Source organism: Erpetoichthys calabaricus, chromosome 1, assembly GCF_900747795.2.
Source record: "Erpetoichthys calabaricus chromosome 1, fErpCal1.3, whole genome shotgun sequence".
Classification (NCBI taxonomy): Eukaryota; Metazoa; Chordata; class Cladistia; order Polypteriformes; family Polypteridae; genus Erpetoichthys; species Erpetoichthys calabaricus.
The window spans coordinates 886,710-901,537 of record NC_041394.2 but is presented as its reverse complement, the minus strand read 5'-3'; the positions used below and the strand labels follow the sequence as shown (position 1 = coordinate 901,537).

At 39.9% G+C, this 14,828-nt stretch overlaps 1 protein-coding gene across 3 annotated transcripts in view; it reads right to left on the bottom strand.

The window, feature by feature from the left end:
* The window catches only part of LOC114644083 (uncharacterized), a 74,926-nt gene that overhangs the window by 30,944 nt on the left and 29,154 nt on the right, over positions 1–14,828 (bottom strand). For all 3 annotated transcript variants that reach the window (XM_051935554.1, XM_051935565.1, XM_051935560.1), the window contains exons 12-13: positions 3,108–3,186; positions 2,799–2,892 (exon numbers count right to left, since the gene is read on the bottom strand). In XM_051935554.1, coding sequence (XP_051791514.1) covers positions 2,799–2,892; positions 3,108–3,186 — 173 coding nt within the window. The remainder of the gene's footprint in view (positions 1–2,798; positions 2,893–3,107; positions 3,187–14,828) is intronic.

Genomic DNA, 14,828 nt, shown 5'->3' with positions numbered 1-14,828 from the left:
GTATCTCTTTAGTAATATTTTAGTGTAAAAGGATAACCAGTATTTAAACCTTTTATGTTACTTTATAAAGTTATTTTACACAATGTTGAAAAATTAATAAGAAAGCTACATATTTTAGCAGCTGCTGCTTTAATTTTCAATGAAATGAAAAAAGCTCTCCAAGAGAAAACCTCAATGAAGAAGAAAAAAAGGAGAAACCCTCATTTATAAAGGTTTGCTGCAGATGACTTAACTGAAAATAAATGAATAGTTCCTATGTGTATAATATATATTTATCTACTTTTCTTATGCCTTTATTCCAGCAACTTGCAACATCTGAGGTACAATTTGTTACATTACTTTTGTTTCTTGCAGAACACGCAGATGAAGTGACTTCCTCAGGGTCACACAGTGGTGTCAGTACCAGGATTTGAACTGACAAGCTCCGGGTTTGCTGAAATATTACTGAAGAAAGAAAGAAAAAAGACGAAAACAGGCAAATAGGGCTATGCATACAAATGTCCATCCATCCATTATCCAACCCGCTATATCCTAAATACAGGAGCCAATCCCTGCCAACACAGGGCACAAGGCAGGAAACAAACCCCGGGCAAGGTGCCAGCCCAGCGCAGGGCGCACACACCCACACACACCAGGGACAATTTACAATCGCCAATGCACCTAACCTGCATGTCTTTGGACTGTGGGAGGAAACCGGAGTACCCGGAGGAAACCCAGACAGACACGGGGAGAACATTCAAACTCCACACAGGGAAGCGAACCCGGGTCTCCTAACTGGCACCTTTCACTGCACCACCGTGCCGCCCGCATACAAACTTAAAAGGTTTAAATAAAACAGAAATATATACCTTTATTTTTACTTCCTTAACTTGTGGAGGGTGTATTCTGTAGCAAAGCCCTAAGTTTTTTCATGAAAGCCCCTTTCAGTCAATAAGCCTTAAAAACAGGTGTAAAGCTAAACTTGCAGCACCGCTATTCAATTACATTTGCCTAACGCATCTCCTAAGGGGACATACTGTGGGATCTGGGCATCCGTCAAAGCACCAATCACAGGCCTGATTAGAAAGCGGGAAGCTGTGATTTGTCGTCTCCCTCCCATGTAACAATCACAGCCCGTGTTACAACGCACTATGTATATATGAAGAGGATGGATGTATATGTGTGTGTATATGTATGTGTATATATATATGTTGATATGTGTATATATATATATATGTATATATATGTGGATGTGTATATGTATATACTGTATATATATATATATATATATATATATATATATATATATATATATATATATATATATATATATGTTTACATAACCTCTTCTACACACTACTTCTCCGCTGCGAAGCGCGGGTATTTTGCTAGTATATATATATATATATATATATATATATATATATATATATATATATATATATATATATACATATACATATACATACACACACACAGGGTATATATTTAAATTTTTAAGCACAAATATAGTTAATTAAACCATATAATGCACAGCGTAATAGTAAACTAAATGTAAAAACATTGAATAACACTGAGAAAACCTTGAACAACAGAGAAAACTAACACTGCAATAATTCACGCTATAGTGCTAGGAAACGGTCGTTAAAAACACTTTTTTCTTAATGAGTTTTAAGCACAGGGGAAAAAATGAACATTTGAAAAATCCGTAATTTAAAAAACCACCAAGAAAAGTAACATTGCAACAATGCAGGCTACGAACCGATCACTGTAAACAGAAGTGAAAAGAAAAACAAGCCTTCTCTACCATATGCGTCCAGTCCTCTCTCTCTCTCTCTCTCTCTAGTCTGGAGCTCCTGTGTGTGTGCCCGCCTGTCTCTCTCTCTCTCTCTCTCTCTCTCTCCCTCCCTGCCTGCCTCTGTGTGTGTGCGTGTGTGTGTCGCGCTCTTGCTCTCTCTCTTGCTGGCTGCACAGGAAATGCACAGGGAGAGACTGAACATGTACAAACCGAAAGGGAACCTGGCTTGTTCATATACCGAGTGTGTGGTCATGAACCGAGGCAAAAGTTTGGCAAACTTTTTGGTTGTAAACCGAGTTGTACGTGTACCAAGACGTTCGTGAACCGAGGTTCCACTGAACATCTTCCATGACTGTACTTTTTTTCCTTACTATAAAAAGAAGCCTTGGGATTGATTCATTTGTGACAAATGTATAAGTAGTCATTTTTAGTAGTAGTATTGTCATATGCAACAAGATGCCACTCTCTGGAGTGCCAGGCTGTTGCTCATCACTCCCCTTTATCTCACCACAGTTCACGTCCATTTATTGTTAACGCCGTGTTCTACTGCACTTTCATCTTCCTGAACCTTAAGCCAACTTCAGTTTAATCTTAAACAGAAACTTTGGGAGTTGAGCTCAAAATGCACTCACAGTGACTACCAGAAAGCAGCTGGCGGGTGACTCCACTCCTGTACCACTGGTAAATGCAAGAATGCAATAATTATTATTAATATTACTAATGCTATCGGTTAAAACAAATCTAAAACAAACCCTACATTGGTGCTTTTCAGGCTTCTGCAGCTTTAATAACGTAGCATAACTAGTAGTGAATATCTTTACTGGCCATGCACTGGAAAACTTGAAGCTCTGATTTTCAAATTCCACCCATCACTGCATAAAGCTAAAAAGATTTCTTTTCTTCAATCATTTATCACCATCATTCTAACCTTACCAATCTGAAAGCACTTTTCTCTGGTGCTCATTTTATTAAAATTGATAATACCGCAGATGTGATGTCATTAGTGACACACAATACAAACCTTGAGTATGTGTGTCTGCTGTCCTGATGCGAGCTGGGAAGAAAAGATGTCATCTTGGAAGAGCAGAATATGCTGTTGGCCTGGTCACTGCCACCTGTGAACAAAAGAAATTTGACATTTAGACATCACGGCAGTCGTAATTTCACTCAGTGTCTCCATTTAACAGATACAAATTGATTCCAACTGCCCAACCCAATCCTGTCCACCAGCCCAAGTCTTGACATCTTCTGCTCTGCTCTTTAAAGTTTGCTATGCCGTGTCTACCGTTAAGACACACAGACACCACTTTTAGCACTGTTCACTGCCTACCTGTCTTTGGGGGGTCAGGACCCAGTCTGACACGCACATAACCCCTTGAACTGGAAGTCTCTGGAGTCTGAGAGTCACACTGCAAAGAAAAGAGAAGTAAAAACAGTAAGAAAAGGAAGAAGTGGCGGCACACTCTACCGACATCACTTACACTAACTGGCAGAATTACTGATGTGCACTACGGTGATCACCAGGCTAACAAAACGCATCCATTTAAAGTGGACACACACCTTTAAGACTCAAATATGAACTGCTTAGACAAACACATAGTGCAAGAAAACAAGTTGAATGTGCTTTTGAAAATCTTCAAATCAGCAACTTCAATTCAAAGAAGCACAACTAACTGCTGACTGAACCAAATCAATCAGTGGTTAGGACTGTGAGATGACATGGCAGAGACACACATTAGGCAGGGATCAAACCCTGGATGTCAGTTCTTCACAGAGCCCCCTCATACCTGCAGCCATACTCACTCATCGGGGATCGGGTCAGCCTCATGGCCTTTGGGATATAATAATAAGAAGAAAAAGAATTCTTTACATTTATATCACACTTTTCATAGTGGGTGGGGAGCCACGTCAACCACCACCAATGTGCAGCATCCACCTGGGGGACGGCACCCAGTAAGTTCACCACACATGAGCTCTTAGGTGAGGAAGTGTTGAGAGATAGTTAGCCAGTTAGAAACAGGGGATGATTAGGGGGCCACAATGATCAGGCTGTGGTGGACCATTTAGCATGGATATCGGGATACACCCTGCTCTTTACAAAGGATGTCAAGGGATCTTTAATGACCACAGAGATAGTCAGGGTCTTGGTGTTATGTCTCCTCCAAAGGACAGCGGCATTTTAACAGCACACAGTGTCCCTGTCACTGCACTGAGGTACTTATATCCACATTCAGACCACTGGGTGGTCACCTGCACCTATTCCAGCAGCAACTCAAGCTTTTTCTAGAAGGTCTCCCATCCAAGTACTGGCTGAGCCCAAACATGCTTAGCTTCAGGTGGATGACCTGTTCTGAAGAGCAGATGGTGTGAGCAGAGAATAACAAACAAACAAACAAACAAACATGTCAACTCCACACAGACAGTGACCAGTCAATTATCCTGCAGCACCTCTCCTCAAAGCTTCGTGGTATTCTTCTGTAATTGATGTCACTTGCCAGTGATGGCCAAACTCTTTATTTATACTTCAAAAATAAAATGCTAGATATGTGTCATTTTATACATTATTTCACTGAGACTGTTATTTGGGTTCTAAACATTATTTTGTGTGTTTCTGTTGCATTTCTTATTGTGCTTTACTTATAATTAATGATATCACTAATAATAACAATAACCAGCACTGATAACCACTAACACTGCGTGACCCTGAGCAGGTCACTACACCTGGAAAAACAAAAGAAATGTAGCAAATTGTATCTCAGGTGTTGTAAGTCGCCTTGGATAAAAGCGTCAGCCAAATAAATAAATGGAAATGATTAACGCTTGGCATTTTGGATTTAAAAACTGCAGCGTCCTTTATAAGAATGCACTGGGCTGCACTGAACAAAATCACAATGAATTACTGATTGCTAAACATTAACATCATTATCATATGAGAATATGAAGTAATATATAAGAAGCACATTTCATATAAATATAAATTATTAAACAGTAAAATCTTCTTCTGTAATTTGCTACCGTGGCAATTTGTGTGTCTGTCCAGGATTTTAAATCACCTGTAGCTCGCAAACCGTTTCACCTATTGACTTGAAATCTGGTACACATATAGTACGTCACGTCTACTATCCGCTTTATGGGTGATGATTGTATTACTCTTTTTATCTTTATTTTATTTTATTGTAGAATCAACTCCTATCTGCGCACACCAGGGCGGCCGTGGGCGGATGCGTATGGTGTATTCACTCCATGTTATCGTGCATTGCGCTGTCACTGGTATTTTGATAAAAGAATTTGAACAACATATAAGAAGCGTATAAATTATTAAACAGTAAAACATTAACATTTAAGAAGTAAAGTTACATTAAGTACTACTGCAGTGCCTTCGGGTATACCTCATTTTTTGTTTGCCCATTACATGCTTAAATGTATACATTTTTTGGTGTACCTACCCGAGAACACGCGACATATAACTGAGCGTGGGAGAAGCATGGATTTTAAACACGCGTTGAGTTCATCTGCTGGTCTCCCTCGTGGAATAACTGGTAATGTTTGACTAAAATCTACAGCGAGTAAAACGACATTACCTCCTATTTTTTTTTTTACGATCTCTGAGATCTTGCTTTTTTCGGTTCAAGGCTTCATAAGCTCTTTTACGTTGTATGGTGTACTTATCCCAAACCATCATCTTTGAATGTTGCAAGACTTTCGCCTTATATGTAGATCGGGGTAATTACATTCATTGCATTCCTAGTCTGAATCACAATCTGATTGTATGGGTGGTTACCTGGCACTGTAGGGTTGCCACCCGTCCTTTAAAATACGGAATCGTGCCGCATTTGAGAATGAAATTGCGCGTCCCGTTTTGAATCAATACAGGACGGGATTTGTCCCGTATTTTTTTTATCATTTTTTTTAAAGCAGCGTCTCATGCAAATCATCCCACACGCATTTTATGAAGATGCCTCCTTTCCTACTTTTGATTGGGTAATACTTGATGTCATCGTTAGTTTGATTGGTCTTTTTAACTGTCCAGTGAGGAGGGCGGGTCTTTTAAGTAGAGTCTGCAAACTGTTGGCACTGAGATGTGGCACCCGCTGCAGTATGCGTCCCTTATTTTTTTGTATTAAAAGTGGTAACCCTACCTGGCAGGTAACACTTATGTTTGGTCATGAAGTCGTCTAAAATCCGCCACGTGCCCTCTTTTAATTGCGAGAAGCAGATATATATAGCCAAATTCTCGCGGTTCGTTGCGGCGAAGTACTGCTTTTAATTTTTTAATAAGAAAAGAAAACCTTTTTAAACGGATCGAAAATATACCAATAACAATTTGTTAAGGATCTGTTTTTTTCTGAACCTCGCTTTTCACAGCTGTCGCGCTATGGCGTGTGTTTCGTTTATTTGACAGTATGTAGATCGTGGTAATTACATTCATGGCATTCGTTTTCTGAATCACAATCTGACTGTATGGGTGGTTACCTGCCAGGTAACGCTTGTGGTTGGTCAGGAAGTCGCCTTACATCCGCCACGTGCCCTCTTTCTGTTTCCAGAAGCTGATCATAGAATGGTTTTAATAGTTTACTTTCAAATAATGCAAAGAGTATGCGACACGTGTTTCTCCCTAATTCTGGGCTCATCAGGCATACACACTCACTGCATCCCCTCTCGTGAATCGAATCTCTATCGTCAGCGCAAGAGTTGAAGCCCCTAACATTGCGGTCAGCAAGTCGGCTAACATCCGCCATGTGCCGTCTTTCAGTTGCGAGAAGCAGATCATAGAATGGTTGAAACTGTTGCCCCTAACGGTGCGCCACGGTGTGTGGTTCGTTTATACCTCGTGTCTTCTCATTAAACTTTTATCTCGCGAATATGTTATTGCAATCCGCAGCGGGAGCGTTTCTATAAACTTAATTTAAACTTACGTTTGACACCGTGCTTTGTTTCCCTTATGAACATGCTTGTATGCTTCACTCGCTCCCTTCTCAATTGTTTAATGAATTTTTTGCTCTTCGCTCTTCCTTCATTTCCCCCTACTTCGTTCTTTTATCTCGCGAATATGTTATTGCAATCCTTAACGGGAGCGTTTCAATAAACTGATTGAAAATAGTTTTGCATTTACCTTTTTAGTAAAAGGCGAGCTTTTAAGCCTGAGAAATCACCCCGTAAATGCACACGTTTAATTGCACATGTGTTAATATGTATGGTTACACAGTATTAAAAGACAGTGAACAACGTCAGTTACCTTTGTTCCCGCGTTTGATAAAAGGCGAGCTTTTAAGCCTGAGAAATCACCCCGTAAATGCACACGTTTGATTGCACATGTGTTAATATGTATGCTTACACAGTATTAAAAGACAGTCAAAAATTAACGTCATTTACCTTCGTTCCCGCGTTTGACTCGTGCTGTAAATCTCTTCCTTGTTTTTAGTTCACGTGATTACGTAGGAGGCGTGATGACGCGATACGTTACTCCGCCTCCTCCATTACAGTATATGGACAAAAAATATGTTCCAGTTATGACCATTACGCGTAGAATTTCGAAATGAAACCTGCCTAACTTTTGTAAGTAAGCTGTAAGGAATGAGCCTGCCAAATTTCAGCCTTCCACCTACACGGGAAGTTCAAGAATTAGTGATGAGTGAGTCAGTCAGTCAGTCAGTCAATCAGTCAGTCAGTCAGTGAGTGCTTTGCCTTTTATTAATATGTATATATATATATATATATATATGTAGATATGTAAATTTGTATATGTATGTATATATATATATATATATATATATATATATATATATATATATATATATATACGTAGATATGTGTATATGTAGATATGTATATATATGTATATATGTTATATGTTTATGTATATATGGTTACATAACCTCTTTAACACACTACTTCTCCGCTGCAAAGCGCGGGTATTTTGCTATATGTATATATATATATGTGTCTGTATGTATATATATATATATATATATATATATATATATATATATATGTGTGTGTATGTATGTATGTGTGTATGTATGTATGTATGTGTGTATGTATGTATGTGTATATATATGTTGATATATGTATATATATGTGGATGTCTATATATGTAGATATGTGTATATGTAGATATGTATATAAGTATATATGTTTATGTATATATATGTTTACATAACCTCTTTAACACACTACTTCTCCGCTGCGAAGCGCGGGTATTTTGCTAGTTTTCTATAAAAAAAAAAAAAAATTTGAAGGTTTGGGCGCGACTTGTACAACTTCACCGATATTCTAGAGCCAGCCCTGAGTGAGGCAGTGCGCTTTATTACTTTAATGGCACAGGTGAAGGCCTCAGTCTGAGTGAAATGTTAACGCCCTGCTAATTTTATACACTCACAAATTAAGTTAGTAAGTCGCATGTATCGTGTCCTTGATCAGGCAACATGGTAAATACACCTCTGTAGGATATCTCTACTTGCCTAAAACCTCAGTATGATATACTTGTTCAGAAAATATAAAACATTTTTAAAAAGGTATCATGATTTGCACTTGTACCATCTTTCAAGAAATTCTTAAACTTATCAAAATGTGTAAATTTAGCACTTAAAGCCTAAAAACTGAGTTGGAAATGACTGCCGGTAATTGTGTAGATGATGTCCAAATATGAATGAATTACTCTGGTCTACAAAAAAATATTTTTTGTTTGCTTCTGGGAACTTCTGAGTGGCTCTTTATTAAGTTTTTGAAACTAATCTTATATATGAAATCGTCAGGTTTTTGAAATACACATCACTGACGTTTTGACACTTGAATATCAATACATCAACACGATATCTGGAGTTTGGACTCTGTCCCACCAAAATTGTTTTGATGTGTTTATTCTGAAAAAAAACCAGAAGACGCTACCAGAGACACGTTAAAGTATATTTATGTCAATTTACCTCAATATAAAAGTGAGGTCAGCGTGGCCAAAAATGTTGGAAGCACCTGCTTTTGTGCTTGAACTACACATCCGTCTCTCTTTGCAGGGATCAACAGTCACCCATCATGCTCGGAGTGAATCATTCCCCCCCCCCCATCGGTTTTCCATCACCTTTATATCTTGATGAAATCTTTCCCCATGCTCATTTCTGACATTGCTTAGATTTGGTGGAAAAAAGTCGAGATGAGAACATAAAAAAATGCATCTTCAGTGACATTCTGGCTCCTGTAAGCTGATATACATTCAGTATATTCTTCACAAGCTCAGCATTATTCTCTGCTCTGTGACTCAAGAAAATTCTGGGCAACCTGCATGAATGAAGCTGCTGATTCAGTTGGGCTTCAGTTTCTTTTTGAACTCCTTGTCAAGCATCAGTTCACGGATTTCAGGGGCAACAGAAACACCTTCCTTAATTTTGGCTTCATTTTTCTCAAGACCAAACTTATTTCTTAAATGCTGAAATGCATCGCCTTTACTGTCCAGTCACCCTAGTTGTACAAGACCTGGAACATCATAACTAAAAAATGGGAAATGCTGGACGAAAATGGTCTTCAGATTTGGAGTGAGCAAATGAAATTTGTTAAAGTACAAGTGAAAGAATCCCAGTAGCAGATGGCTGAGAAGCTACCCAACCAGTGCGCGTATTACGTATTAAATAAAACTCCTCAAATATATTGTGAGCAGGGGGGCTGTTTGCACCCCTAGAGGATATGGCTGCTCCTCAAAAAATGCTGAAAGATTACCTTCACATTGCTCTCTTCCTTGCTGGGCTTACATATGGCTGCTTTATCAAGCGATATGCTTCCCGCACGGTGCTTCGCATACTTAAAAGATCAAACAGCACGTATTGATTTTTGATTGTTTTCTTTTCTCTCTCTCTCTCTGACATTCTCTGCTCCTGACGGAGGGGATGTGAGCAGGGGGGCTGTTCGCACACCTAGACGATACGGACGCTTGTCTAAAAATGCTGAAAGATTACCTTCACATTGCTCCCTTCCGTGCAGCTGCTTTGTCAAGTGACATGCTTCCCGCACGGTGCTTTGCATAAATAAAAGCTTGAATGGCACGTATTGATTTTTGATTGTTTGTTTTTCTCTGTCTCTCTCTCTCTCTCTCGCTGACATTCTCTGCTCCTGATGCGCACTCCTTTGAAGAGGAAGATATGTTTGCATTCTTTTAATTGTGAGATGGAACTGTCATCTCTGTCTTGTCATGGAGCACAGTTTAAACTTTTGAAAAAGAGACAAATGCTTGTTGGCAGTGTTTGAATAACGTTCCTGTCTCTCTACAATCTCCTGTGTTTCTGTGCAAATCTGTGACCCAAGCATGACAATATAAAAATAACCATATAAACATATGATTTCTACTTCGCGGATTTTCACCTTTCGTGGGGGAGGGGGGTTCTGGAACGCAAGGAGGAATTACTGTATATTACAACATAATGTGAAAGATATTTAATAAGAATTATGTTCTTTTCTTTCATTTTTCATTAGTGAAACATGTCATCGCCATGTTTAGAGCACTGCCATCCATGTTTCCTTCACTTTCTCTCCCCCCAAAAAAGTTTGAAAACAAAACATGAGGCATTAACTCATGTCCTTAAGGTAAAACATTGCATTTTTACATTGTTTAAAGGAAAAATAAAGACGGTTCCTGCAATTCTGTCCATCAGTGACTGGCGCCAACTTTCAGGGTTGTTTTTAATGTTAAGCTACAGGAATGACATTCTACATTAAACGGTTTTAATAAAAGGGCTCAACAGAATATAACAATCTTCAATTTTTAGTGATTTCTTTGCTATTTCAATTACAAGCTGTGTGTAACTGCTTCTGTTAAAATTAGCATATTAATTCAGTAGTATAAATTGGTAAATGTATAATAAATATCTGTAATGCTCTCTTTACAGGTTTGAGCAAGTCTCCTCTCTCTCACACCTTCAGATAGTTCAAAATGCAGCTGCCAGGCTCCTAACTGGCGCTAGCCGGAGTGATCATATCACCCCCATTTTGCACACACTGCACTGGCTCCCAGTGTTTTATAGAATTCATTTTAAAGTTTTGGTACTTACTTTCAGAGCTTTGCATGGACGAGCTGCTGAGTGCCTAACCTGTCTGCTCCAACGCCATACAGCTTGCCGGACTCTTAAGATTTGGGCAACAGGGCCTTCTTGTTGACCCATGCACTCGGCTAAAAACCCGTGGGGATTGTGCCTTTCAGTCTGTGGCACCGAGACTATGGAATAGCCTGCCTTGTGGTCTGCATGGAGTCGAGTCTGTTGATTCTTTTAAAAAACAACTAAAAACATTTCTTTTTAAACAAGCTTTTAATCTGTGCTGACTAGTTCTAGTTTATTTATTTATTGTTTTTATAGGTTTTCTTTATGTTTTGTTTTAACTGTTGTATTTGTACTGGATTTGCTGTTCAGCACTCTGTGACCTTTTGCCTGTGAAGGCGCTATATAAATAAACTACTACTACTACTACTATAGGACTACAGAGAATAAAATCAATTCAGTTAGTTTTTGTTTGTCTTGAAGACCTCTGAGAATCCTGACGCCTTTCTACAGCAAAGACCGACCCCTGACTAGCCCTGTCCTTATTGTGGACCAAGATAACTGCATGCTGGCTGTTGGAGGTGAGCCTGTGACAACTTTCCCTCAAGAAATGTTGCAGGAAGGTATCATGTACCTTATGGCCTTACTATAAAGCACAACGTCTAACATATCCTAAGTGCAGTGCCGCTGTCCTCTCTGTAATTCAGACTGAAATATCACAGGACACAATTCATGAGAAGGATGTAACTGCGTCATACAGGAAAGCCTTAGCTGAATGGAAACAGTTTAATGGTCAGTAATCACTGAGACACCACTTAAGTCTGGCCAACATAATTAACTTGATACATTTTGAAGCAAAATGCTTGGTTAACTAATTCAGAGTGTGTAACTGTAAATTAGGTAAAGTGTGATTTAGAAACCATTAACAGAAATTGTACATACATTCAAAATAATTTGAAGGGAAAATACAAATATGCTAGAAGAAAAATTGTGAGAGCCAAATGTAGAACAGGAAATGCATGTTTATGATGTCAGTCAGTCATTCACCAACCCGCTGTATCCTAACTACAGGGCCACGGGGGTCTGCTGGAGCCAATCTCAGCCAACACAGGGCACAAGGCAGGAAACAATCCTGGGCAGGGCGCCAGCCCACCGCAGGGCACACACACACAATTTTTCATCATTAACATGAATTACAAGGAAACATAAAGCAGTACAAGGTGTGTGTGCGTACATTCATAACGCTATACCTACACTTTGAAACTCAGTATGGTGAGCACAGACACACACACTGCTGAATGTTACTGAGTCATAGGGGTCTCATGAGGCCCAACCTACTGTGAACGGGGTGTCAGCCCAGGTCAGAGTGCACACATAAATTTAAAGTCACCAGTCAAGCTAACCTGAGGTCTTTGGAATGTGAGAGGACAACAGAGCCATTAGGGGAAAATAATCATTATGGCAGAATTCAAATACTGGAGAAAATGGTTACTGAAAACTTACACTGACGTGATCATTGTTGGCCTGCTTGGTGAAATGAAACTCAAAAAAAAAAATACTACTAAGAGTGAGAATTTGCCAATAATTTGACCCAGAAAGCAATTATGTGTCCATCAATCCCTCCATCATATCCTGGGCACTGGGTGAAAACAAACACACAGACAGACAGACACACACACACACTCTTACTTAATTACGCTAGGGGAAAATTGAACCACAGGCAATCCTGCTAAGCTGCATGTGTTAGGACTGTGGGAGAAACCCACACAGACACAGGGAGAACATACAAACTCCACTCAGGAAACACCTGGGATGTGAGCCCGTTCTCTGTACTGTGAGGCAGCAGCATTACCACTTATAAAACAATCATCAGGTCTGGGGAAAATATAAAGAAATATTTAAATAATAAATAAAATAATAATAAATAGCGATGGAAAAGTCAACTCTAGGTGCCCTGCTGTGGTGCACTTGGCGAGGATGGCAGCGAGCAGGCACTGATTACAGAAGCACTCTAGAAAGTTTTTTTACCCCAACACAAGCCTTCAACTGAGATGAATGAAGTGTCAGCTGTCACAGCGAGTTACAGGACATTCAGGTCCTGTGGCCCTTTACGGATCTGCACTGGTAATCGAATCCCGTAAATGCCAATAGGGACTCTGCTCTGTTGGGCCCTTGAGCAAGGCCCTTAACCTGCAATTGCTGAGCGCTTTGAGTAGTGAGAAAAGCGCTATAGAAATGCAAAGAATTATTATGAACAGCTGACCTGAAGATGAGACACCTGAAGCTCTTTTACTATTGGACAGATTTCACCTGAGATGGACTAATGTCATGTCCAGGTGCTGCTCCTACCTTCCACCCAATGGTTGCTGGGATAGACTGCAGATACACCCTGACCCCTAACCCTGGATGAGTGGGTTAGGAAAATAAATGGATGGATGATCAGACAGAGCAGAATGGGAAAGAAAAGCTAGGAGGGGGAGAGGGTCATCCATGTCAACGAGGAGCAGAGTAAAAGGAAGAGTATTACAATCAAAACTAAAATTTGTAACTTACACTGACTGTAGGAATTTGTCCACATTATGGAGAAATGTTACTTTGTCCTGATTAATGTTTATAATCCTCTCTCTGCAAATGGGGACTCAGCAACACAAATGATTCATTCAGTTACCAACACTCTAATGATGAATCTTTCTGACCCTGCAGCAATAATATGGAGACTTTAACCATGTGACTTTATTCCATCCAATAACACACTTTCATCCATATCTGTCATGTTCCACTTGAGGTAATATGTAGCAGGACCTGCGTTATAGAAATATTAAAATCGTCTTCAAATGTAAAACCTGTGGTACCTTAGGCAGATCTGACCACACGCTGGCCCAACTTACTCCCACCGACAGGACAGCAAGGGAGTGGACCCTGAAGGCTGTAATGACTCTGACCAGCAGTCTCCAAAAGGCAGGCTGGGAAATGTTGTGTAAGTCACATGGGTAAGATAACAAGTGTCACTGCATCACACACTTCCGTGCTGCTAGAAGGTTTGGAAGCCCTAGGAATATCCACAGCTTCTGCATAAATATGACCTAAAATGTGACTGGATGTTTATGCAATATGTAAAATTAGATAACAAAAAAGAACCTAGCCAAACAAATGACATAACAATATTATAACTGTTCATTTGTTTATTGAGGAAAATTATCCGGTGTCACACATTTGTGTACGAAAAACTGTGCAAATATGTGCTCTTAGTAACTGGTGTGACCCTCTTGTGCAGCACTAACATCAACTTAATGTTTCCTAATCTGTTGACACCCTTGAAGGAATATTAGCCCATTAAGCACTACGTGAGACCTGCTGTTAAAGACCACTTGGAAGATGCAATCATCCATCTGTTCCACAAGGCATAATGTCACCTGGAAACACTGGCAGCACTCTGGGGATTTGGGTTGGGTTTTATTTCTCCAGGGCCTTCAATACCATCAGACATGAGTGTTAAGTGGGTGAGTTAATGGTGTCCAATGGTGAAATTTGTGCTGGGCAGACTGCATGTTTGTGAGGTTCAAGAACTGTGTCGACGACACTGGAGCACCACAAGGAACAGTCCTGTCACCTTTTCTATTCAATTTGTACACCTCGGACTAGAAATAGAACACCAGGTAAGATCACTTACAGAAACACTCAGATGATTCTTCACTAATGGGGTGAATTGACAAGAAGGATGAGGGAGAAAACAGGATTCAGGTGGAGAACCCGGAAAACTGTCTGCAAATCAACATCCACAAAACCAAGAAACTGGGGATTGACTTTCACCTCATGGTCGCTAATCAGGGACTGGATGTAAAAGTGTGACAGATACTGGGGGGGTCCACTGTAGTGATGGGCTGGACTGCTCTAGTAACACAGGGGAACTTCAGAGGAAGAGAAGAACACACTCTGTGCCTAAGAAGACTGCATTCCTTTAATGTGACCAGTGACAACCTTGATATGTTGTACCACTTTGAGAAGGCCAGTGTGTTGGGCTGGGCTGGTGAGAT